The sequence below is a fragment of the Gorilla gorilla genome, chromosome 1 (genome assembly GCF_029281585.2).
Source record: "Gorilla gorilla gorilla isolate KB3781 chromosome 1, NHGRI_mGorGor1-v2.1_pri, whole genome shotgun sequence".
NCBI lineage: Eukaryota > Metazoa > Chordata > Mammalia > Primates > Hominidae > Gorilla > Gorilla gorilla.
The window spans coordinates 56,574,187-56,599,073 of NC_073224.2; the positions used below are offsets into that span (position 1 = coordinate 56,574,187).

The 24,887-nt window shown below is 40.5% G+C and overlaps 1 protein-coding gene across 4 annotated transcripts in view; it reads right to left on the minus strand.

Annotated features, from left to right (window-relative positions):
- Positions 1–6,253: 6,253 nt before the first annotated feature.
- Positions 6,254–24,887, minus strand: part of NR5A2 (nuclear receptor subfamily 5 group A member 2) — a 149,688-nt gene continuing 131,054 nt past the window's right edge. For 3 of the 4 annotated variants that reach the window (XM_004028108.5, XM_055367782.2, XM_055367778.2), the window contains exon 8: positions 6,256–9,698. In XM_004028108.5, coding sequence (XP_004028157.1) covers positions 9,451–9,698 — 248 coding nt within the window. In that variant the 3' untranslated portion in view covers positions 6,256–9,450. Of the gene's footprint in view, positions 9,699–24,887 lie in introns of all 4 variants that reach the window. The other variant, XM_004028109.5, reaches the window with a different exon arrangement.

Consider the following 24,887-nt stretch of genomic DNA (forward strand, 5'->3'; position numbering starts at 1 on the left):
CCAGGGTGGAGTGCAGTGGTGTGATCTTGGCTCACTGCAACCTCCGCCTGCTGGGTTCAAGTGATTCTCCTGCTTTAGTCTCCCAAGTATCTGGGATTACAGGCATGTGCCACCACACCTGGCTAATTTTTGTGTTTTTAGTAGAGATGGGGTCTTGCCATGTTGGCCAGGCTGGTCTCGAACTCCTGACCTCAGGTAATCTGCCCACCTCAGCCTCCCAAAGTTCTGGGATTACAGGCATGAACCACCATGCCCAGCCCGCTTCTTTTCGGTCCTAAAGAAAATGCTCAGTTGTTGGAGTGAATATTGACTCTACAGGACACCTTGGTGTGTGCTTTCAGGAAGACACTGTAGCTAAGTGGTTCAGGTTCTGAACTCCTGAGGTTTAGAATCAGAACTGTTTTTGAACCCTCACTCTGTCACTTTCTAGCTGCAGGACTTTGAACAAGTTATGTATGTCTGTAAGTTTCAGTTTTCATAGTCATAAGAAGGGGTCGTTATGAGGATTAAATGAAATCATGTTTGCATATTAAGGTAAATGCTAAGCTTTGGAAATAAAGAGACCCCAAGATATAGTGGCTTAAATAAGAGAGCAGTTTATTTCTCTGTCACCTGAGGCTGGTCTGTGGACACTACCAGGCCATTCAGGGACCCAAGGTTACAGCTTTCTTGTTGCTCTTCAATCACTGGTCATCTTGGATTGCTGTCTGCACCTCGGGTCCAGCCAGGGAAAGGGCTAGGCGCCAACGACTAAGGAAAGTGACTCGTTTTTACTGATGGAGAAGACTGAGAAGGTATGCTTGTCACTTCAGCTCACATCCCATTGCCACAGCCCCATCTTACTCACTTGGTCGTGCCTCACTACAAAGGAAGCTGGAAAATATAGTCTTCAGCTGGGCAGCTGTGTGTCCAGGAAAAAAGGAGAGGATACATTTTGGGGAGATAACTGTCTGCCATAGCATATTGCACTCAAAACTCAGCACGTAGTGCTTAAACATAGATGCTGTTATTTTCATGAAATCTCTCTAGTATGTGTTCTTTGGGTCATTTCCTCAACTAGATCATTGCTTGGAACAATTAATATTTCTCAAGTGAGAAATATTGGATACGGAACACATTGTTTTTATTCAACTAATTAATACAAATAAAATTAATAAAAATATTAAGGCATTTTTATGGATGTTCTGGGTTTCTCCAGTGCAACTTTTTCTTTTCTTTTCTCTTCTTCTTTTTTTTTTTTTTTTTTGAGATGGAGTCTTGCACTGTTGCCCAGGCTGGAGTGCAGTGGCGCGATCTCGGCTCACTGCAATCTCTGCCTGCTGGGTTCAAGCAATTCTCCTGTCTCAGCCTCTCCGGTAGCTGGGACTACAGGTGCATGCCACCATGCCTGGCTAATTTTTGTATTTTTAGTATAGACAAGGTTTCACCATATTGGTCAGGCTGGTCTCAAACTCTTGATCCTAGGTAATCCACCCTCCTCAGCCTCCCAAAGTGCTAGGATTACAGGCATGAGCCACTGTGCCCAGCCCAGTGCAACTTTTTCAATTGGCTGTCTTTCATCAGATGGTGGGGTGAGCTGTGAGGAAGGGCTGGGAGGACAAGAACCAGCAATGTTCCTAGGTGACATCATCTAACCAGAGAATGTTTTTGACCCTCACACAGAGGAGGTATATGCATGTGGGAACCAGCACCTTGACCATGAGCTTCTTCCCACTACATATCAGATACTGGAGAAGCAGAGGCAAAGATAGGAATACAATTTTTCCAAAAGGTAGACACATTTTCAGAATGCTAACTCTTTCCTGTTTGTAAACATGAATTGGTCTAACTTGTTTGGCAGGCTGTGATTTTTCTCCTGTGTCATAAATAAATACCAAAACAAGCTTTGTGAATTTCTCTCTTATATACTTAGGTCTCTGGAGTTGGTTGGATTGTGCCTCTCAGTATCTCGCCATTCTAGCAGACTCTAATAGCACAAGCAAATCTTCCCTGCGGGGAGAAGTGAGGAAAGAGGACCTTCCTGAAGGTTTAGACCTGTCTGTTTTGTTGGCCCTGCTGGAATCTTGGACTGTCAGTTCTGGAGGGTCATTAAACATTACCCAGCCACTCCATGTAGGAGTCACATCCCCAACACTGTTGTCAGGTTCAGCCTTAGGTGGCGCAGTTCCTAGGAGATCACCAGCCTTTAATATAGTTAGTTCCATTTTTGGACAGCTTTGACCATTAAGCTTTCTTTTTCCACATTGTGTCAAAATCTTCCCCTTCAAAATATTTACCTGCCTTACTACTATGGGTTTCTACTCTCTGAGCCACAAAGCACAGTTCTAATCCCCTTCGCAGCTCTTTCTTCTGATGTTGTGTAATGATGCTAAACACTTCATATGAATGGCGTGATGCCACTTTCACTGTCTAGTTTTTGGATGAACAACATACTTAGAGTGGGAGCTGACATGCAGTCACACATGTGAATCACCCCTGAAGCAAACATAAAATATGTTTGTGATACAGGGTGAGATAGAAGAGCATATTGGATGGACACTGGATTATCCCAGTCTGGGCCCCATGAAGATGTACATGGTCAAGTCAAGGAGACCACTGGGGAGCAATAGGGTCCACAACTCGGGAAACTTCGATTCTTTTGTGGAAATCATGTGCTGTGCCTGCTCTATGCCAGGCACTTGGCCAGTGGTTTATAAATGACTGAGTCACTGCTCTTGACCTTTCGCTCACAGTTTAGAAGGGCCACCCTGGGAAACAAACACAATGAGACCAGAGCATAATGAACATCAGACATCTGGGGGCCCCAGAGATAGGGGTGTACTGGATGGGGAGGGGCAGCCTCCTTGCCTTGGCTTCTCTAAGCCTGGTTTTTTTTGGCTAGACCATTGGAGAACAGTGAACAGGAAGGAGCAGGCTGTGCTCATGGTGTGGTTGATACACCAGTGGGCCTGGAAAGGAGGCTGGAAGGGGAGGCTGGGAAGGCAGGCAGAGGCTGGGAAGGTAGGCAGAGGCTGTGCCAGGAAAGACCTGGATGCCATAGTAGGAGTTGACTTTTTCCTGAAAATACCAGGCATTGGAGGACTGTAAGTGAGAGAATGACATTATCAGCTTTGAATTAGGGAGATGGCTGTGGGTGCTCTATGGAGTGAGGTTTGGGGTATGTTCAGATTGATAGCAGATCAGCCCGGAGGCTAGTGCATAATTCAAGGCAAGAAATGCCAAAGGCCTGCTCCAAATCTGCAAGGAAGGAAGGGGGAGACTGATTGGGGAGAAAAATAGGAAAAGTTACTGGTAGGGCTTGGATACTGAGGCCATGTGGGAAGAAGGAGAGGTGAGGAAGAACAGCCTGTGACGGCTTCCATGCAGGAGATGTCCATGGTGGCAGGGGAGCTGGAGGGACTTCAATTCCTGTTACTAAAGTACTGAGAGGCCCCAGCCCAGGCATAGCTCCCTGGGCTGGGCTTCACCCTCTGAGGGGTAGGGTGCCCAAGCCCACCGAGGACAGGGGGCTGCTGCTGGGTCAGGTGAGACGAGAGAGTGGGCGTGCTCTGCAAAGTAAAAGTTAGACATGAATCAGGCATCCACACCTCGTCTCCTTGGAAGGACAACTCCTGTCTCTCCTTGGCTGTGACTAACATGATCCTAAGAACAGTCTGGGATCTGATCTAGTGTCTATGGAGCCTGGACCAGGATCCCCAGTGCCTTCTGGGGCCGACTCAGGTCTGATCTGTGCTCCCATCAACTCAGGAAGGGCATGGAGACTCCAGTGCTTTCAAGCCTCCTCCCTTCTTGACAGTTTAGTTTCAAACTCACTCAAGGGAATACTCAGCAATTAGTCTAATTTCATCCCCCTTTGCCCCTTTCTCTCTTTTCCAGCAACAAACATACAATGTTTCTTAGATTGGTTCTTAGCTTTTCTACAAACAAAACCACAATCACAGTCTGTTAGTCACCGAATTATTAATTCCTAACTTAACATAAAACAAATGCCTACATGAAACAGCAATAAAGCATTGCAAGAATATTTATTTTGAGTGACTAAACTATACACTTCCTGTTCAGTGTTAAGGAAAATTGGTCTTTATTATTCCAGGGAAATGTCAAAATCACTAAGTATTGTAGCATTTTGACCCGCGTTATGTTGAACAAACTTTCCACATGTTTCTCATAAAAATATACATCAGAGATGGCTTCAAACTGAACGTCAAACTTTGTTAAAAGTACGAATCTCTTCAAAGTTATTTTGAATATCAGATATAACAATCAAATGCATATCAGCATGGGCCGGTTTTTCTTAGAGGCTGCCTCATGCTGATGGATTTAGCATCTCAGTGCGTGGAAGGGAGGCCTCTGCACTCATCAGAATGAGCCCTGCCAATTGCCAGGTTGGGCTTTGGAGAAACACTCTCTCCACCAATTTTTTTTTTTTAAGTATATAACCGCTTATAAAAACATTTTTTAAAATCCATGTGCTTTATCTTGCTTGAGCTGTGTGATGATTACCTGGATGTATACATATGTAAATATTTCTCAAATTCTACACTGTTCTGTATGATAATTATAGTTCATTTAAATATGACTATGTATTTTCATATTTCATGGAATGTCAGCAAGAATAATTTTAAAAGTTCTTTCTAGTTAGAGGTTGAAAAGGGGGATGTGTTCTGTAGCCCGCTATTTAGTTGCTTAAAAATCTTAGTTTTGGCCGGGGACAGTGGCTCATGCCTGTCATCCTGGCACTTTGGGAGGCCAAGGCAGAAGGATCACTTGAGCCCAGGAGTTCGAGACCAACCTGGGCAATATAAGAAGACCTCATTTCTACAAAAAATAAAAAATTAGCTGAGTGTGGTGGTGCATGCCTGTGGTTCCAGCTACTCGGGAGGTGGAGGTGGGAGAATTGCTTGAGCTTTGGAGGCAGAGGTTGATGAACTGAGATCGTGCCACTGCACTCCAGCCTGGGCAAAAATAAAAATAAAAATAAAATAAGTTTAAGTTTCACACTCACTAGACTCTAAGTGCAGTATTTTGGGTTGGACTCCGTGGTATCTTTTTGTAGGATCCTAAGAAAAATTGGCCTCTGCTTGGGAAAGAATGAGCACTTCCTGCTTATCTTGGCCCGGAGTAGGGATGGGAAGGGTGGAGTGTGAAGTGGGAGACTGGACCGTAATGTTTCCTAAACATTGTTAAGTGTTTTGTGGCTCTTACACTATTTTGTAATAGAGGTTTTATTAATTTTGAAAATGGATTTCATAGTTATTTTATTGCCTTAAACATCTGCAAAGCCACAATGGTACTGAAGGAGGCTAATTTCTAGAACATGGGCATCTTACTTTTTAGGCTTAACATCCATAAAGTATAAAGGCTTTCTGTTTGGGTTATTGATAAATATCTATATACTTTGAGGTAACCTGATGTCTGATTTTCTCCAATATCTTTGCCTTTTTTTTTTTTTTTTGACGGAGTTTTGCTCTTGTTGCCCAGGCTGGAGTGCAATGGCGCGATCTCAGCTCACCGCAACCTCCGCCTCCCAAGTTCAAGGGATTCTCCTGCCTCAGCCTCCCAAATAGCTGAAACTACAGGCATGTGCCACCATGCCCGGTTAATTTTGTATTTTTAGTAGAGACGAGGTTTCTCCATGTTGGTCAGGCTGGTCTTGAACTCCCAACCTCAGGTGATCTGCCCGCCTCGGCCTCCCAAAGTGCTGGGATTACAGGCGTGAGCCACCACGCCCGGCCTATCTTTGCCTTTTGAAGCAAATCTGAAGTGTCCTCCTGGTTTAGAGACAGAATGGTGTAGTGTTTAAGAGTGTTGATTCTGGAGTCAAACTGCCTAGGTTCAAATTCCCGCTACTGCTCTGACTAGTGTTTCGAATCCTTTTGTGCAAGGGGCTTTAATACGAGAATAATAATACCTCCTGGATCTGTTCTGAGGACCAAGTGAATTAAGAAAGCACTTGGGAAAGTTATCAGGACAACATAAGCTCTACAAAAAAGTGAGATGCTATTAAGATTTTTCTGCTTATTGATTATAACAGTAGATGATATAAAATACTTTGTTTCACGTGTAGAGATGATGCGCAGATTGAATTTAATGCTTCAGGTATCCATGGAAGGACAGTCAACCACTCTAGAAGTTATCTAAAGGGAAAAGTATCTATTCCTGTGGAATTCTTTTGATTTCACTCCTAGTCAAGTCTCTTACTTAGAAGCTTTAGTATCCGATAGAATGAGGACAACATAAAAACTTTTAAAAATTATCAGGCTGGGCATATCAATATTTATTGAAATACTGAAAAAAAAATTCCATTTTGTTGAGAAGTTCCTGGCAAGAACTGACATGACAATATGTATTTCATTGATACAGTAAGAAAACATCAACAAGTAACTGACTTCACACTCTAAACATTGCATGGATTCAAGTCCAAGGCAGCTGCAGATCTGTGATACAAATAATCAGACATTAGAGATTGTCTGTTTACAAACATAGAGCAACTATAATAAACCAAGTTAAGCCAAAAACCTTTATATTTGAGTCTGCTTTTACCGGTAAATCCTGTAATTGATAAGGCAGTTGCTAAGTAAATGCCAGGTTACAAATCGGCTAACAATCAACATTAGAGAAACTTCACTTGTCAACCTTGGGTGAACAGATGCTGGCTGTGACGCTTTCTTGCTTATCAGCTCCTGTCGTTGGTGTGATCAGCAGTGTGGATGTAACCCGCTGTGTTGCCCGTCTTTCTAATCATTCTCATGATTTAATCTACCAGGTTAACAACATACCAATATGTGACATTTTTTAGGTTTAATTTTCAGTGGGGAGTACTGTATCTTTAAAATAAGAGAACATAGATTTTAAGAGTCAATGTAGCCAGGTATGCTGGCATGCACCCCTAGTCCCAGCTACCGGGGAGGCTGAGGCGGGAGGAATGCTTGAGCCCAGGAGTTCAAGGCCAGCCTGGGCAACATGTGAGATCAAGATCCCGCCTCTTAAAATAAAAAATAAAATAAATCAACATATTTGTTTTTTTGGCAATGTTAAAGACCCTCCAAATAGTTATAGTCAAATCTTATAATTGTCTCCATCCACATTACACATGCATGATAGAACCATTTCATTAACTGTTGACAACACCATTCCTCTCCATGTATCTTCTAGCCAACTTGTTTTTCAGCTGGGGAGGGCAATGATGCTGCTGTTCTCTGTAATGCTTTGGGTATGAGCTCTGATCGGCGATTTTGCATTGTCCTTTGAGCCATGAAGATAACACGGGTGACTGAGACTGCACATGAGTCAACGCCCAGCTTACCTAATGTGTACCCTTCATGTGGATGAGTATTAGAGGTGATTAATAAACATAATAAAATAATCCTCTTTGTACACACAGAAGTAATAACTAATATCTTTGGTATACAATTTACAATGCTTGGAAAGGAAAACCAGGTAAGACTCCACCTTGTTAAGTTTACTTGAAAACCAGAGGAAGCTGCAAGTCACATAATTTACAATAGATATTAAATAAACTACAGTAGGAATGATGAAGATTTACAGACATTTAATCAAGTGAATGATTTTAATTCATTAAGACTCTTCTATGTCCCTGAACTAAGTTCCACTAACTTGAAGACATGCTACAGTAAACACATATATTTGGTTTCTTCAGTCTTGGCTATATCTTATACAAAGGTGAAACCAAGAAACAATAAATTAGCATCATAATTGTCTACAGTTGAAAGTATGATATACAATATAAATACACTACTCAAAAGCCAGAAACATTTATGAAAAAATTAAGGGACTAGGAGATACTTTTATTTTTTACAGTTTCTACAAAGTGATTGTGCCGCCGATAATCTCAAAAAAATTAAAGTCTAAATGAGATTCCCGTTTTTGATTTTAGTGTCTCACGACATAGAATAATTAAGTACTGTTAAAAATAATTACCAATCAGAAAAATAACATTAAGGAAATTACCGCTTTTGCTATTTTGTTATATCACAGATCCCCCTGCCCCTCAGGACCTAAAGAATGTAAACACTATATCTTATTTGACTTTAAAGTATTAATACTTTATTTTAAACAAATGTTGATCCACATCTGCACAGCTACCTTTTAAAATTGTGAAATAAGGCAAGACTTTCATACCTGTGGCATCGCATGTTAATAATACTGATAATAGTCATTTGAAGAATTTGCGATTCTTTGTCCTCCCATATTTGTTCTACAGCAGACTTTGGTCTATGACTTAGAAAGGTCAGTATCACTCTCTTCCTTTCCCCTTTGGGGAAGATTTGAATTACTTTAATATCTTTCCAGGACACATGTAAAAATCACCATTTCCATCCCAACTTTTGAGGATGTTCAATTGCAGCAAGAATGAACCTTGAGTCAATACATCACCTCATCCTTTCCTTTCTCTTTGCATAGATTAACATGCGTCAATTTTGTTTCCAACTACTTAGAACTGTGACTATTTGACATCCTAGCAAAACGTGTTTAATGTTTTATTTTTAAATGAACTACAAACTTGGATGATGAAAAAGACTGATGTATAGTAACAAGACTTCCTGCCAGAAATTTTTTATGAAATCCAACAATGCCAAAGCCACATTTCAGCAACAGTAGCAGAAATAAGGTCTAAGTTGCTTTAGCTATGGAGCATTTGCTTTGAAAGTTTGTAGTCATTTCCCTTAATATTAATTAACACTTATATAAGATGAGGGATACTGCCTGCATTTTCTTAACATCATGAACACGTGACAAAACAACCCTCAGAACATATTTAAAATGGCAAGCTAACATAGTAATAGAATTTCCTATTAGCTGTTTGCAGGTCTAAGACACAGACACTCAAAATTAGGCTGTTCATGATTTGGTGGAGCTACTACTGGGTGTGGCTGAACACAGGTCCTTAGTACAGATTCGGTGACCACAGGGCAGAGGTGCTGGGGCCTTCAAAGGAAGAGGGAGGGGCTATTGTAGGTACAGCTGATGCATTCTTGAGAATTGTTTCAGTTCAGCTTTACCATGGAGGAATCCTGTAAGCTCAAATCCCCCGCTGTATAAGCCTAATTAATAAGATTAGTTCCTAAATTTCTTCATAGAGGAGATCAGTTTAAATATACAAGAACTGTTCTGTCCGTTTTTCTTCTGACCGTGTTGGTATCCATCTGTGAGTTCAATCCACTCCATTACAATGTCTTTTATATGGAATCCTCTGGGGCTGTGAAGCCTTTGATTCACAGTTTGCAATACAAATACCCTGATACATCATTTATTTGCTATTAAGTATTTGATTATTATGCCTTTTAAAATTCAATATCTTTAAAGCAAGTTTTTAATTAGTGTTGCTTGGAGCAGTTCAGAGTACTTTTTTTCTTCCTGTTCTTCTTCCCCCTCCCCACTCCCCCAATCTCTTTTTGTTTTGAAAGCAGAGCTCCTAGGGGTTGTAACTTATGCTCTTTTGGCATGCAACATTTCAATGAGAAGGTTATTATAGGGCACATCCCCGTTCAGGTGCTTGTAGTAGAGGTATTCTTCAGCCTGCATACTGATGGCCCGGATTTCGGGTAGTCGAAGAAGTAGCTGTCCAAATTTCTCTGTCTGCTGCGGGTAGTTACACATTGTGTAGTCCAGCAGGGCGGCATTGACTTGTTCCTGGACACCTTCTACCAGCTGGAAGTTTTCAAGGTTTTTGACATCTGCATTAAAAAAAAAAAAAAAGCAACATTTCAATAGCATTTCAATTCCTGTTTACTAAAGCAATGTGTTCAATTAATGGATGTATTTTCCTTTTGACATAAACATACTTTACATGCTGCTGAATATTCAGTAAACCCCACTCACCAAGCTTCCTGGGAAAAGGATCACAAAAGAGCTTTAGAAGAATGTCTTGTTGAAATTCTGCATATACCTCAAATCAATTAGACACCAATGGATTTTGAGCAAGGTCAACTCTTTTCATATCTTACAAAAGGAAAGGTTTGAGGATTCCTAAAGTAGAGGGATCTTAATATATTGCCAGCAAATGAGTCCCTGGAGAAAGACCTATCTTAACCCAGTATATTACACAATTCATATAATTCTGTATTAATTTTTCTGACCCAAGGTGAAATCTGTGTCCAGGGTATGATGTAGTTAATTCTAATAAAAAGTGACAGGATTCTTGTTTCTGTTTGACATTTTCTAAATGATTCTGAAAGTCTTTGACTTGTCTAGCCTATGCTAATGAACCATCTGGTACACTCCAGTGACTGCCAACAGAATATTCGCTACTGGGAACTCTCTAAAATATATATCTTGGTGACTAATGATCTTTATCAAATGAGAGCCTTGTCCTTTAGGCAGAACACAAGCCAGGATGGTCGGTGCCCTTTAACCTGCATGTGGTTTCTAAAGTCTGATACTCTGTGTTTCTTTTTTTCTTCTGGTCACTCATGTAGAGAAGATGAGCAAAGGCATTTCATTCCGCCTAACTCCTGATGACTATGCAGTTGTTTTTAGACATCTGCCCTAAAGGTCCTTATAAATACTGAATAAGAGAGAAAGCCAGAATAAAAAAAGACAGACTGACATACAAACACACACACAGACAATAGGCAAGGGAAAATGGTATGCTGGAATTTCTCTTCTGGGGTTGATTTATGTTAACAGTATGACTTTTATATGATGTGTACATAGAAGCCTCTGGAAAAAATAGACAGATACGTGTGTGTGTTTACATACACCCATGCTCAGAAAGTAAACAGATGCAGCCACCCTGCCCTGCTTTATTTTCTAATTGGACAAAAATAAATAAGAAAGAGAATATGGAGAAAACCACACAGTACTATGACTAAAAGGATAAAGATACTAAACTCGGTTCAAGTAATTCATACCCACTATATACTGTTTTGGGCATTATATACTGTTGAACTTAACCTACATATGTGTACATGTCCATCTTGTTATTTCTAAATGGCTTTACACTGGGCTGTCATACATTCGCTGTTGAAGTGTGTTCAGGACGATTTCAGTGTTTACATTTGGGCCATAGCTTTGCATTAAACATGCTTCCCCTTTCCATCCCCAAGTCTCTGACCCAAATTAAAAACAGTGAGGAATTAGTACTGAAATAGTTATGTAGTGAGTTGGTACCACATCTCTTTCAAAGTGAGATGGGAGACTCAAACATATTTGATTATTCATTGATGAGTTGTACAAACAGATAAATACTACACAATAAGGAGCTCTGAGTCTTCCGGTGGCATTTAAATTGGCAACCACATTGGTGTGCTCTGGACATTTTACTCATGCGGCACTTTACAGTTAGTAAAGCATATTCCACCTGTCTTATTTAATATATTTTAAAAATGATTTTAAGTTACTTAAAAATATTTATAAGTATGACTGTGTATCCAGAGTCATACTTGGTTCAAAATTACAAAATATAAACAATCAGAAATACCTTCAATATGTCCTACCTTGGTATGTGATAGAAAAATCTACATTTGTTTTGCATTATAGTGATTAAAACATGACTATTAGAAATTTGAAATGCAGTATTATTTTACGCTACAGTGAAAAATACTCTCACCAGCAAGCAAAGCTAGTAACAGTCAGAGATTAATAGAGAGGATGTAGAAATTTGCATAGAATGAATGTAAAATGTAAGAAAAATGAAGAATACCCTTTTTAGAAAGTTGTTTGAAACTTTCCTTTTTTGATAATTGTATTTTTTTGAGAACCAGTTTTAACATTCTGTGATAAACTATGCTGCTCTGTTAAGGAAAAACAAAAAGAAAGAAAACTACCAACAAACATAAAACAAAGGCTAGATCATAAGTTTTGGTTTATCCACTTACTATTATAGAATGATAATTTAGAGTCTTCAGCTCAGCATTCAATGGTTAACTTCTTTCTTTTTTTTATTTTGAGACAGAGTCTTGCTCTGTTGCCAGGCTGTAGTGCAGTGGTGCCATCTCGGCTCTCTGCAACCTCCACCTCCTGAGTTCAAGCAATCCTCCTGCCTCAGCCTCCTGAGTAGCTGGGATTACAGACTTGTGTCACCACGCCCAGCTAATTTTTATATTTTTAGTAGAGATGGGGTTTCACCATGTTGACTAGGGTGGTCTCGAATTCCTGACTTCCAGTGATCCACCCACCTTGGCCTCCCAAAGTGCTGGGATTACAGGCGTGAGCTACTGTGTCCAGCCTCGATGGTTAATTTCTATGAATACTGGTCCAAACTGACACCCTTTTCCCCCAAAACTTTGGAAATATGTGCAATTTTCCTTCTGGCAGGAAAATATATAGGTGTCTCATATTTTGGCTAAATATACTATTTTTTGCTAAAGCTGATCAGAATTGAATCCGCACGCCTGAATTAATTATCCCATTAAGCTATTCTGATGAATGTTATCATGAAATAATAAAACATATGCTGCTAATTGTCCCAAAGATTCTTACTTGCCGAATGTCTATTTTGTTTCTACATCTATACACATGGCAATGATCCTGAAGAAGTTCTGAGTGAATTCCTCTCATTTACTGACCATGCCATTCCAGGATCATTGCTCTGCTGCCTGCCTTGATGCTGGCTTCTGTCTATTTAACTGTCCGTTTCCCTATGCAGACCGTAAGCTCCTGGGGATAAGGGATATGCTTTAGTTCAGCCATCCCCAGGGAATACACCGGTAACTCCTTGCTTCACATTATTGGTGCATTTGTCCAAGATTGATACAATTGTGAATTTGACCTGTTAAATTATTTCACAAGACAATTTCCTTTCTTTTTCTAACTAGAAACTGATTTTCAAAAATTTGGCATATATGTAACGGATCTCTCCCTGAAATAAAATACTGTACTTTACATGTAATAGTGTTTTCTATTCAGAAAGTCCTCTGATGAATCCTTTTGAGATCTGAATAATCAAGTTCTAATTTACATGTTTTGCAAATGAGGATTTTCACTGGTCAGTTTTGTGTTAAGGGAAACGTGCTTATGTTCTCATTTGGATTGGAATCAGTCCCTGGGATGCTGCAGACTGGACCTGACAGACAGGTAGACCCTGGATTTTCCACTTGTAATTGAGGTAGTTCACAGACAGTTCACCAGGACCTAAAAGCAATGGAAGAGATTAAGTGCCAAAATACAAATGATACCACCTCCCAGAAGACCTGGAATTTTCACTCATTTATGTGGTTCACTTGTATTTACTTTTTAGGAAGAGTTTAGAAACTTAACTGTGTTTCCTCAGTATTCATGGAATTAGTTTTGATGAAAATGCATACTTTTTCATGAAAATTAAAACATGCATCCCACATAAATAGAAATTTAAATTCTCAGAACTTGGGGATGGAAAGGGGAAGCATGTTTAATGCAAAGCTATGGCCCAAATGTAAACACTGAAATTGTCCTGATTTCCATTTTCTCTGGAATGTCCCTCCAATAAAAATCAAGTCCTATTCCATCTTAAGTAATGAATAGTAGCTGGCAACTTGGGAGTCTGAACTCATCTATAGCAGGAGTCTCTAACAACAGAAATATACAAGTGAATTGATATTAAATTATATGAAAAAAACCAAAATCTAGACAAATGATTACATGTTCTGGAGTTCCCAGAAATACATGTTTTTGAAATTTGCTGTTTGGTTCTCATATTAAATAGCATTGTCCCACATCTGGATTTTAGCAAAAAACCCCCAGCTGGAGGAAAAGAGATGGCTATGAGATAAAAATTTCCACCAGTTCTTCTGTGGCATTTTAGGCTGTATTGCAAAGGCTCCTGCATTTGGCACTCTGTGCGTTCCTTTGAAATTTATATAAGCTTCATTTTCATACAATTTAAAAACACCAGTTAATAAACCCTATCATTACAAATTCTGAGTTGGAAATAGTATGTAAACAGACAGAGGCATCCCCAACCCTTTCTCTATAGCCTTTAAATTTTGATGACTGGCAAGAGCATTTTGTGCTTCTCCTCTTAGTATCAATCTCTTATCATCTATTCTACTTTATTCACTCAGGGACTAATTACCAACTTTTTATATGAAGCAGCATTACGATAAGCTCACAGTGGGGTGCTCAGATTTTTTCCATCCTTATTGGAAAGTAAACCCTTAGGTCTTCTTGAATATATTATAGTACTGACTTTTCAGTCACACACAACATTCAGGCTCTCTCTGAAGAGGAAGATACTCATCTCTGCCTCCCTGGTAGCTGCCATAATGGTGCAGCCTATAAACCGTGTCATTCAACACACTTTTTCAGAAATGGGTCCTCGGCTGAGCCAGGGGGCTGGGGGCTGTGAGGCTCAAATGGAGTGTGTTGACTTTTGCTGATAAGGTAATTATCTTTGTTAATTTTTCAAAAGTGGGAAAAAATTCCTTAGTCTTTTTTGTCTTTTTAAAGATTTTAAATATTTTTTATTTTTTTAAAATTACTAATATTATTGTCTGATTTTTTTTTTTAATAAATAGGGACAGAGTCTCGTTCTGTCACCCAGGCAGAAATGCAGTGGTGACATCATAGCTCACTGTAGCCTTGAACTCCTGGGCTTGAGCGATCCTCTGGCCTCAGCTACTCCCGGTCCCAGTAACTGGGAGTTATGTGGGATTAATTACAGGTGCGAGCTGGCTTATCTAATCTTTTAAAGGACACAAAGGTGGAAAAAAGAGGTACCGTTTTGCACATAGAAAATACTTCTTTTCCTTGAGGTCTTTAGAGAGATGACAATCTATAAACTGTCACACGATTTGCCCTCAGAAGGCCCTTTCCTCTAGAAAAGGAGAAAGAAAATAGATTTTCTGTAAGGAGCTAATGTTCAAAATTATTTTTTAAAGGGCTAAATATGGATAATCTGCATAACTGATTTTGTAAGAACTTCTGGAAGTTGCAGAACATGTTCGTTCTTTTCATATGAACAAAGTTCACTTTTAAAAAGAAATCAGGGCTGTTTAGGGATTGGGGAGGGGAGGGCAGGATAATTTTGGTGCTGACACCTAAACTTAGATTCTATCTCCAGTTTCCAGCAAAATCTGAAACTCAAGATTTTAAATTCATTCCCATAAGTCCCTTAGAATAATATAGGTGTGTACACACACACACATGCACACACACTAACCCAAGAGTTATTTTTACCAACTAGAATGTATAATTTTGTGCTTTCATAGGCAAATTAATAATAAGAAAATGCAGCCCTTGGCAGGAGCTGTCTACAAAAATGGAGGATTGCTTCAGCCCAGGAGTTTGAGACCAGCCTAGGCACCACAGCAAGACCCTTGTCTCCCCCCAAAAATAAAAATAAAAAGTTGGCTGGACGTGGTGGTGTGTGCCTGTAGTCTCAGCTACTTGAGAGCTGAAGTAGGAGCATCATTTGAGCCCAGGAGTTCAAGGTTGCAGTAGGCTGTAATTGTGCCACTGCACTCCAGCCTGGGCAACAGAGTGAGACCCTGTCTCTCTCAAAAAAAAAAAGTAGTATAAAGTGTATATACTATGTATGTACACAGAAATAACAGGCCCTTACAACTGATTGGTGCTTTGTAGTTTACAAAATATTCTTAACGTGCTTTATTTATTATTTCATACCTTCGTGTATACACAATGTATACACATTCATTCATTCATTCAGTCTTAACAGCTCTGGTCTGCGTGTTGGAGATATGGAAATAAAAGGCACAGTCTCTGTGTACAGTAGCTCAATTAATGTGATACAGATAAGCAGTGCCCTTACAGGATGGGCAGTTAACACAGGGTTCAAGAGAAAAGAGGGGTCCCTGGGGAAGGTGACACCTGAGGAGTTTTGAAAGATGAGTTAGAATGAGCTGAGCAACGCATGGAAGAGAATGCACATCCTAGCAGACAGTGGCCTATATACAAACCCTAGAGAAGGAAAGAACAGAGAGGTCTTTGGTACACTGTTAAACAGCTCAGCCTTTGTGGAGAAGGAATAGGTGGGCAAGATAAAGATGGGCCCTAAGGTTTAAGACTGTGAAGAGTGCTGCATGTCAGATGGTCTGGATTTTGTTCCGAAAGCAAGGCAGAAACACTGAATGGTTTTAGGAAAGAGGGAAATGGTTAGCTTTCTGATTTAAAAAAAGCATTCTGCCAGAAGTGTGTAGAAGGGACTAGTGTGTGCAGAAGGGTGAGGGGAGAGCAGGCTCATGGAGGGAGACCAGCCAGGAGCCTGCTGCAGGAACACAGATGAGAAATATGGCGGCCAAGGAGGTGGGGAGGGACTTGAAAGGCATCAAGATGGTTGATGCAACAGGGTTTGCTGGCCTTGGGTTAATAAAAAGTAGGAGAGACAGAGAGAAAGAGTGAGGGTCCTGGATGGCTTCCAGTTGTCTGTTAAGGGAAGAAGGTGGTGGCCGTCACCAAGGCAAGAGGAGCAGCAGATTTGAGAAGCAATATTTAAGGAGTCTAGGTATGGCCATGTTGAATTTAAGGGGCACATGGAATATTGGGTGAAGATGTCCAGGAAATGGCCAGACATAAAGGTCTAGACCTCCAGAGAAAGGCTTGGGCTGGAGGTATAGATTTGGGACTTATCAGTGTACAGCTGATGGGTGATGGGTGAAATCCCAGGAGTTAGTGAGAGTATGTAGAAAACTGGCCTAGGAGTGGGATTCAGGATAAGCTAAATTGTAAAGGATTCTATCCTAGAAGGTGTTATAGGTATTATGAAATTAAGAATCAGAGGGATTAAATGGCTTTCCCAGGATCTCAAAGTTAGTAAGAATGAGGGAGGAAATACTGTTTACCAAACACCAATTAATGTGACAAGTGTCTTTAACATATGTTTTCTCATTTAATCCTCTTAAGAATCTTATGGGGAAGTTATTATTAATATCATTTTCCCAATGGAAAAACGGAGGCTTAAAGGGGTTGAGAAACTCATCTAGGATTTTAATGCTAGTAAGAAGATCTTGAATTTATGACCAGGCCTGTCTCACTCTAAAGTCCTTGTATGCTTTACCATGAGACTTCCCTCTGGCGGAGCAGGAATCTGAACCCTGCAGGGCTCATTATTTTAAAGTCCTGGAGTTTTTTTTCCCCTATTATGTCAATGCCTGCAAGTTTCTGTCACTTGCTGGAGTTGGAGAATGGGAAGTGCTGGTTAGTCAAGCAGTTCCGTTTCTAAAGGGTCTCATGATATGCGAATGAATGGTTTTCAGATAATTTGAATGAAATAATATACATTTGACCTTTAAATTGGCATGTAACACAACTTAATGTTTGAGATTTTGAAGGAAATTTAACATCTTAAATGCCACAAATCACTATTATAAATAATAGTCTCACGATGGAGACTGAGCACAGTCTAGTGTTATGGGGCACCTTTGTGGGGACTTCTCTGGACAAGCCCCACCCCAACCCCTTCCAATTGTATTGTACAGGTGCCAAGGCTAAGAAATAAGAATTTCTCCACTTTTGACTTTTTTTGTATACATGGTTTAGAAAAAAAGGTCCCACGGATCAAAAATGTTTGAAAACCACTTGATTTTGTGGTACAATACCAATGTTCAAAGGGAATGGTGGGCTACTCTGGTCTCTGTCACACTGAAGACATTATGCTAAGTGAAATAAGCCAGTCACAAAAAGAAAACACTTATGAGTCCACTTATAAGAGGTACCTAGAGGCACCTGTGTCAAATGAATTTGTCTTGTGTCAAATTCATAGGCGCAGAAAATAGAATGGTGGTTGGCAGGAATGAGGAACAGAGGTTGTTGTTTGATGGGTATAGAGTTTCAGTTTGTCAGATAAGAATTTTGGATATTGGTTGTATAACAATGCAAATGAACTTAACACTACTGAACTGTATATGTTTAAATGGTTATGAAGAAAATGTATGTCTGCACAAAAACATGCATAGGGATGTTTATAGCAGTTTTACTCATAATTGCCCAAACTTGAAAGTAACCAAAATGTCCTTTAGTATGTAAATGGTTAGACTGTGGTGTATCCAGACCATGAAATATTACACAACACTAAAAAGAAACGAGCTGTTGGCCCATGAAAAGACATGGAGGAAACGTAAATGTATATTACTAAATGAAAGAAGCCACTTTGAAAAGGCTCTATATTGTATGATTCCAACTGTGTGACATTCTGGAAAAGACAAAACTATGGAGACAATAAAAAGATGGGTGGTTGCCAGTAGTTGGTAGAAGGAGGGATGACTGGGCAGAGCACAGAGGACTTCTAGGGCAGTGACACTACTCTGTATGATACTGTAATGGTGGATACATGTCATTACGTGTGTCCAAATCCATAGAATGTACAACATCAACAGCGAGCCCTACCTACCTAATGTGAACAGCGGACTTTGGGTGATAAAGATGTGTCAATGTAGTGGCATTCATTGTAAAGGTTTCACTCCAGTGTGGAATGCTGACAGTAGGGGAGGCTTGTGCTGGTAGGGGAATGCTGACAGTAGGTGGGCAGGAGTTATGTGGGGAGTCTCTGTACCTTTTGCTCAATTTTGTGGTGAACTTAAAACTACTACAGGGCTGGGCACAGTGGCTCACGCCTGTAATCCCAGCACTTTGGGAGGTGGGCAGATCACCTGAGGTCAGGAGTTTGAGACCAGGCTGGTCAACATGGTGAAACCCTGTCTCTACTAAAAATATAAAAATTAGCTGGGTGTGGTGGTGCATGCCTGTAATCCCAGCTACTCGGGAGGCTGAGGCAGGAGAATCACTTGAATCCGGGAGTTGGAGGTTGCAGTGAACTGAGATTGTGCCATTGCACTCCAGCCTGGGTGACAAGAGTGAGACTCCGTCTAAAAAAAAAAAAAAAAAAAAAAAACTGCTCTAAAAAATAAAGTTGGCCAGGTGCGGTGACTCATGCCTGTAATCCTAGCACTTTGAGAGGCCAAGGTGGGTGGATCACTTGAGGTCAGGAGTTTAAGACCAGCCTGGCCAACATGTGGAAACTCCATCTCTTCTAAAAATACAAAATTTAGCCGGGTGTGGTGGCTGGCACCTGTAATCCCAGCTACTCAGGAGGCTGAGACAGGAGAATCACTTGAACCCACGAGGCGGAGGTTGCAGTGAGCTGAGATCGTGCCACTGCACTCAAGCCTGGACAACAGAGCAAGACTCTGTCTCAAAAAAAAAAAAAAAGTCTATTAAAATCTATGGAAAAGTGGTTAAGATGGTAAATTTTACATTGTGCATATTTTACTATAATTAATGTTTTAAATGTAATGTATATGTCAGTTTTTAAACATAGTATAGTGAATACCTATGAATCCACCACTCATCAGGAAGACCAGAACATGGTCAGAGCCCTTCAGGCTATCTGTGTGTTCCTCCCAAGAACGAATTCCTGATGCCCCAGAGATGACCATAATCCAGAATTCTGTATTTCCGCTAGGCCGTTCTTGCACTGCTATAAAGAAATACCTAAGACTGGGTAATTTATAAAGAAAAGAGGTTTAATTGGCTCATGAACCTGCAGGCTTTACAGGAAGCATGGTGTTGGCATCTGCTCAGCTTCTGGGGGGGTCTCAAGAAGATTAAAATCATGGTGGCGGGTGAGGTCGGGGCAGGCACATCACATGGTGAAGGCAGGAGCCAGAGAGAGAGAGTATGTGTAGGGAGGTGATACACGTTTCTAAATTACCAGATCTGGCAAGAACTCACTATCACCAAGACAACACCAGGCCCTGAGGGACCTGGTGTTTTGGGTCATGACCCCATGATCCAAAGACATCCTACCAGGCCCCACCTCCAGCATCGGGGATTACAGTTCGACATGAGATTTGGGCAGGGACAAGGATCCAAACAATATCACCTGTTTTCTTACATCCCTAAATGATGTGCTCTTATTATTGCTTGTTCATGACTGACCTTACATTATGCATACATTTGTCTAATTTTAAAAACTGCCAAGCTGGGTGCAGTGGCTCACGCTTGTAATCCCAGCACTTTGGCAGGCCAAGGCTGGAGGATCTCTTGAGCCCAGGAGTTCAAGACCAGCCTGGCCAACATGGAGAAACCCTGTCTCTACAAAAATACAAAAATTAGTGAGTGTGGTGGTCTGCACCTATAGTCTCAGCTACTTGGGAGGCTGAGGTGGGAGAATCACTTGACCCCAGGAAGTTGGGGCTGCAGTGAAGCAAGATAGTGCCACTGCACTCCAGCCTGGGAAACAGAGTGAGATCTTGTCTCAAAAAAAAAAAAAACAAAAACCAAAATTGCCCGTCACCCCCACTAGAATGCTAGAATGAAAGCCGTGTAGGCAGAGACTTGGTCTTATGTGCAGCTGTATTCCTAGTGCCTGGCCAGTGCTCAGCACAGAGGAGATCCTCAGGAAATATGAGAATAAACTTTTTTGTTTAAATTCTTGCCCTAAACCAACATTTTTCTTTTTTTCTTTTCTTTCTTCTTTTTTTTTTTTTTTGCCTTTGACATGCTGCTATTCTTCCATATCAAATTCATGGCCAACTTTATTTTTATTTTGTGTAGAATTGTTTTATAACAGCAAGTGAAAAGCACAAACTCCATTATAGATTGTACTTTCTTGGGAAATGGATTCAAAGAGGACTTTTTGGCTGGGTGCTTTGGCTTGCAGTGCCAAGCCTGCTTGTTTTTCTCAAATCCTTTGGACTTTTCCATGTGTTGAACATTTTATTTCAGTGTGTTCAATGCTTTCACCAGCTCACTCAGTGACCCATGTGGAAGACTGCAGCATATAACTTTATTTGGTTCTATACATATGACTGTTTACTATTTACTAGATGTCTCTACCTGATAGCTAGGGGGCATCTCAAACTCACAGTGTCTAAAATGTAGCTCAATCTGTCTGGTTTTCTAAACCTGCTCCTTCTCCTGCTTTTCTTATACCAATGATTGGACTAAGAATCCATCCCGTTACCCAATATCTACCTGGGATTTCAAGCCTGAGACCCAGATTCATTCATGACTCCTCCCTCTCCTCTTCTTTTCCAATCCAGCCATCACCGAGTTGCTGCCTCTGCTTTCTAATTGCGTCTTGCATCTGTCCTTTATTCTCCATTGCTGCAACCGTAACTCGCCTCTGTTCCTTATAACTGATTCCTCCAATATTGTCCCCGCCTCCAAATGCATTTTCCTCACAACAGCATGAGTGATAACTTTAAATGTGAATCCAATTATGTCCTCTAGTACCCTCTGCTTAAAATCATTCAATGGCCCCCCACTACCCTGGGTTAAAGATTAAAGACATTTATCTGGCCTGTTTATCTATCCCGTTTTATTTCACCCCACCCACCAACTTCTTTCAGTTTCTTGAATGTGCCTGGGCCAGTACCTGGAACTTTCTTCCCCTAACCTTTATTTGGATAATTTTGACCAATCTCCTGGGCCTCAGCGCAGATATCATTATGTCCAGGAAGACTCCTTGAAGTCCTCTCTGCTGTGAGTCTACAGCACACTCTACTTGTCCATCATGCAGGGCATTGGGTATTACATGGTAATTTCACTGTCAATTATGAGGACAGGGATATGTCTATCTTGTCAATTATAACCTTTCCCAGGCCTAGCATAATGTCTGGACAAAGGAGGAGCTCAGTTCACATTTGTCGAATAAGAGAATCTTTTTTCTCACTTGTTTCACACGCCAGTCTTCTTGCTTGCTTGGCTGTGGAACATCTTCCACATATTTGCAATCGCATCTTCCCAGGCAAGCTTTTCTGGATTCTCCGGTTACTGGTTTATGCCTTGCCTCTCCTGCTAGATTGCATTCTCTCAGAAGGCAGAGATTCTGACTTATGTTTCTTATTTCCCACACCACACAGGTATAGCACCACACACATAAAAGACAACCAATGCATTTATTATTGAATTGGCTAATTTGTATTCAGTGCCCATGAATACAAAGCATATGCAAATTAATTCAATAAAAATATATTGAGCACTTTCTATGTATCAATACCCCCAGCTATTAGACTCTTAAGCAACTTTAAAGTTCCTCACCTTGTTAAATTCCCAACCAATTTCAAATATAACAAAGCTCTTTTCCTATAATGTATCTCTAGAAAAAGTGTAATTTGATTCAAGGTTGAAGTAATTGAGCTCAATGAGTAGAAGGAAAAACATTTGATATGTTTGATGTTGTGAAGTGGTAATCTGAGTATTTTCAGGAAACCTGTATTTTGGGGCTGTGTGCTGTGTTAGGGACCACATCACGGGCACAGAGCACTTCCATTTTCCCTCTGTATACACATTTGCAATTTGCTTTCTAGAATTCTTAGGGATAAAAATGAGGACAGAATGCTATACTAAAGGGGTTTATGAAACAGATCGTACATTGTATCAACTTCTGCCTATCAGATGATAGTGAAAACTACATTAAAATATACGGAAAATCAAAGAAAAATAAGGCCTCTGGCTGGAAATCAATGGGATATTCTGAGCCAGGAAACAGAATTTAAAGGGATATAGGATGAGGCAATTTCCTAGTTTGCCCCTAAACCTCAAATAAAGTTGTATTTAAAATAGATTTAACAATAAGGCCAAATACATACGGTGTTTGATAAAATAGGTAGCATGCAGAATTTCAAGCTTGAGACACAATTGCAGCTTGCCTTGGAGGTCTTAGTCCTTATCCTGCTAAAGACCGTCTGCTCCCAAAGCATAGGAAACATCCACATTCGTAAAGAGCAGCCCTCCCTCAGAGAAAACCTCTTCACTTTTTTTTTTTTTTTGTACTCACGTCCTGAAACAGTTTTTGAGCATCACTTTGTATTTGATTTCCATTCAGAAACTTCGGTGGTTTTTGCAAAGTTTTATTCTCTTAGAATAAGATATGAGGTTCAGTTTGTTCAGGTGGCAAGTCAAGACTATGAATAAGCCAACGTTATCATATGAAAGAGAATTAAACAGGCAGATCCAAGTGGGGATATATTAAGCCAAATTTAAGCTCCAGTTGTTGAATTTAGCCCATACTAGATGTCTGGTTTGCCTCGGGATAAATTCAGCTTTCCAGCTAATCGAATGAGGAAAACTGCCTCAGGTATGATAAAATTTACAAGAGAGCGCTGTGGAACAGTTCTTGTTAAAAATATTAGCTTAAAGGCATTCTTATCGTCTTTGGGATGAAGACTGTATTTGCATTTAATTATTTGATTTCAAACTTTTATGAACTTGGATCAAATATTAGCTTAGCCAATTAAAATATTATTTTGTGTGAGTGAGGCTAAGAGCCCGATTCAGCTCCACTTTCTCAGCTTTGGTAGTGCTCGACATGTTTCTTACTGACTTTTGGAGAGATTATTTCAAAGAGAATCTTTAAAAAGGTAAATTTGAGAATGTAATGTGCATTTAGGGGACAAGGTGCTATCTTCAGAATAAACTGTTGACTGGAAACACTTCTCCATGTCAGAGCATTAGTCTAGAAGACAAAAGATGTAGTCTTCTAGATATTTCTACTCACACAATCAATACTCCTTCATAATTCAGCATTTTAAAGAAATCCTCTTCGTGTAAACTATTCATGATACTCCATGGACACAGTGCAGTTGGGATTGCCAGCAGCAGCTTCCTGTTTCTAGGCTTTGTTCCCTGCAGAAGGCAGGCTAGAGCCCATTGTTTTCTATCCCCTAGGTCTTAGAGGGTAGCAAGGGATACCAGCTCATGCAGAAAAGGGACATGGATGACAGTGAGGAGGGTGCCATGGGGAAAATAAGTTTACATGAAACTAAAGAGCAGCAGAACACTCTTAAAAAAATCTTCTCAGACCAGGCATGGTGGCTTATGCCTCTAATCCCAGCACTTTGGGAGGCTGAGGCGGGAGGATTACCTGAGGTCAGGAGTTCGAGACCAGCTTGGGCAACATGGTGAAACCCCGTCTCTACTAAAAATACAAAAATTAGCCAGGTGCTGGTGGCTCGCACCTGTAATTCCAGCTACTTGGAAGGCTAGGGCATGAGAATCACTTAAACCTGGGAGGTGGAGGTTGCAGTGAGCCGAGATGGCACCATTGCACTCCAGCCTAGAGGACAGAGCGAGACTCTGTCTCAAAAATAATAATAATAATAATAAATAATTTAAAAAACTTTTCAAAATGAAAATGTTGAACAAAAGCATTCAACAATCTCTACAAAATAACCAGTTTATTTGGTATAATGTATATTACTCAGCAGTTGACTGGGCAGGACACTTCATAAAACGTTTGCTTGAACTTAGTGCTCAAGCACGAAGGCAAAGTTATGATAGGACTGTCTGCTGCCAGAAAGACACAGGTGAGGTCTCTACTGTCCCGTTGTGCTCTCACCCAACCCCAGTATCCCTGGGTGATGTGGCCCTGGGTGACATCTTTGCAATGAGTTGGTTTCATACCTCCTGTGGAGGGGTAGGATTAGATGTGAATGAAGGGAAACATCTGGAGAACCTCTGATTCCCTGGGCCTCAATTCTCATCTTGTTAATTTAAACAGAAATTGGAAACCAAGATATGACTATAATATATTTGTTGTTTGAAAGAACAAGTATTCATAATTTTAAAAGAATCAAATACATGGCCAGACACAGTGAGTGGCTCACACCCATAATCCTAGCACTTTGGGAAGCTGAGGCAGGAAGATCGCTTGAGGCCAGGAGTTGGAGACCAGTCTGATATAGTGAGATCCCATTTTGACAAAAAATTTAAAAATTAAAAAAAAAATTAGCTGGGTGTGGTGGCATGCAGCTTCTCAGGAGTCTGAGGCGGGGGGATTGCTTAAGCCCAGGAGTTTGAGGCTGCAATGAACTGTGATCGGGCCATTCTAGCCTGGGTGACAAAGACCCTGTCCCTATTAGGAAAAAAAAAAAAAAAGAATCAAACATACTAAGGTCAGGTCAATACCAGAATGCAGAATAGGATAGGGAATTTTGCTTTCCTAACAGCAAGAAATACACTATATGGCAGCACCACGATGTTCTACA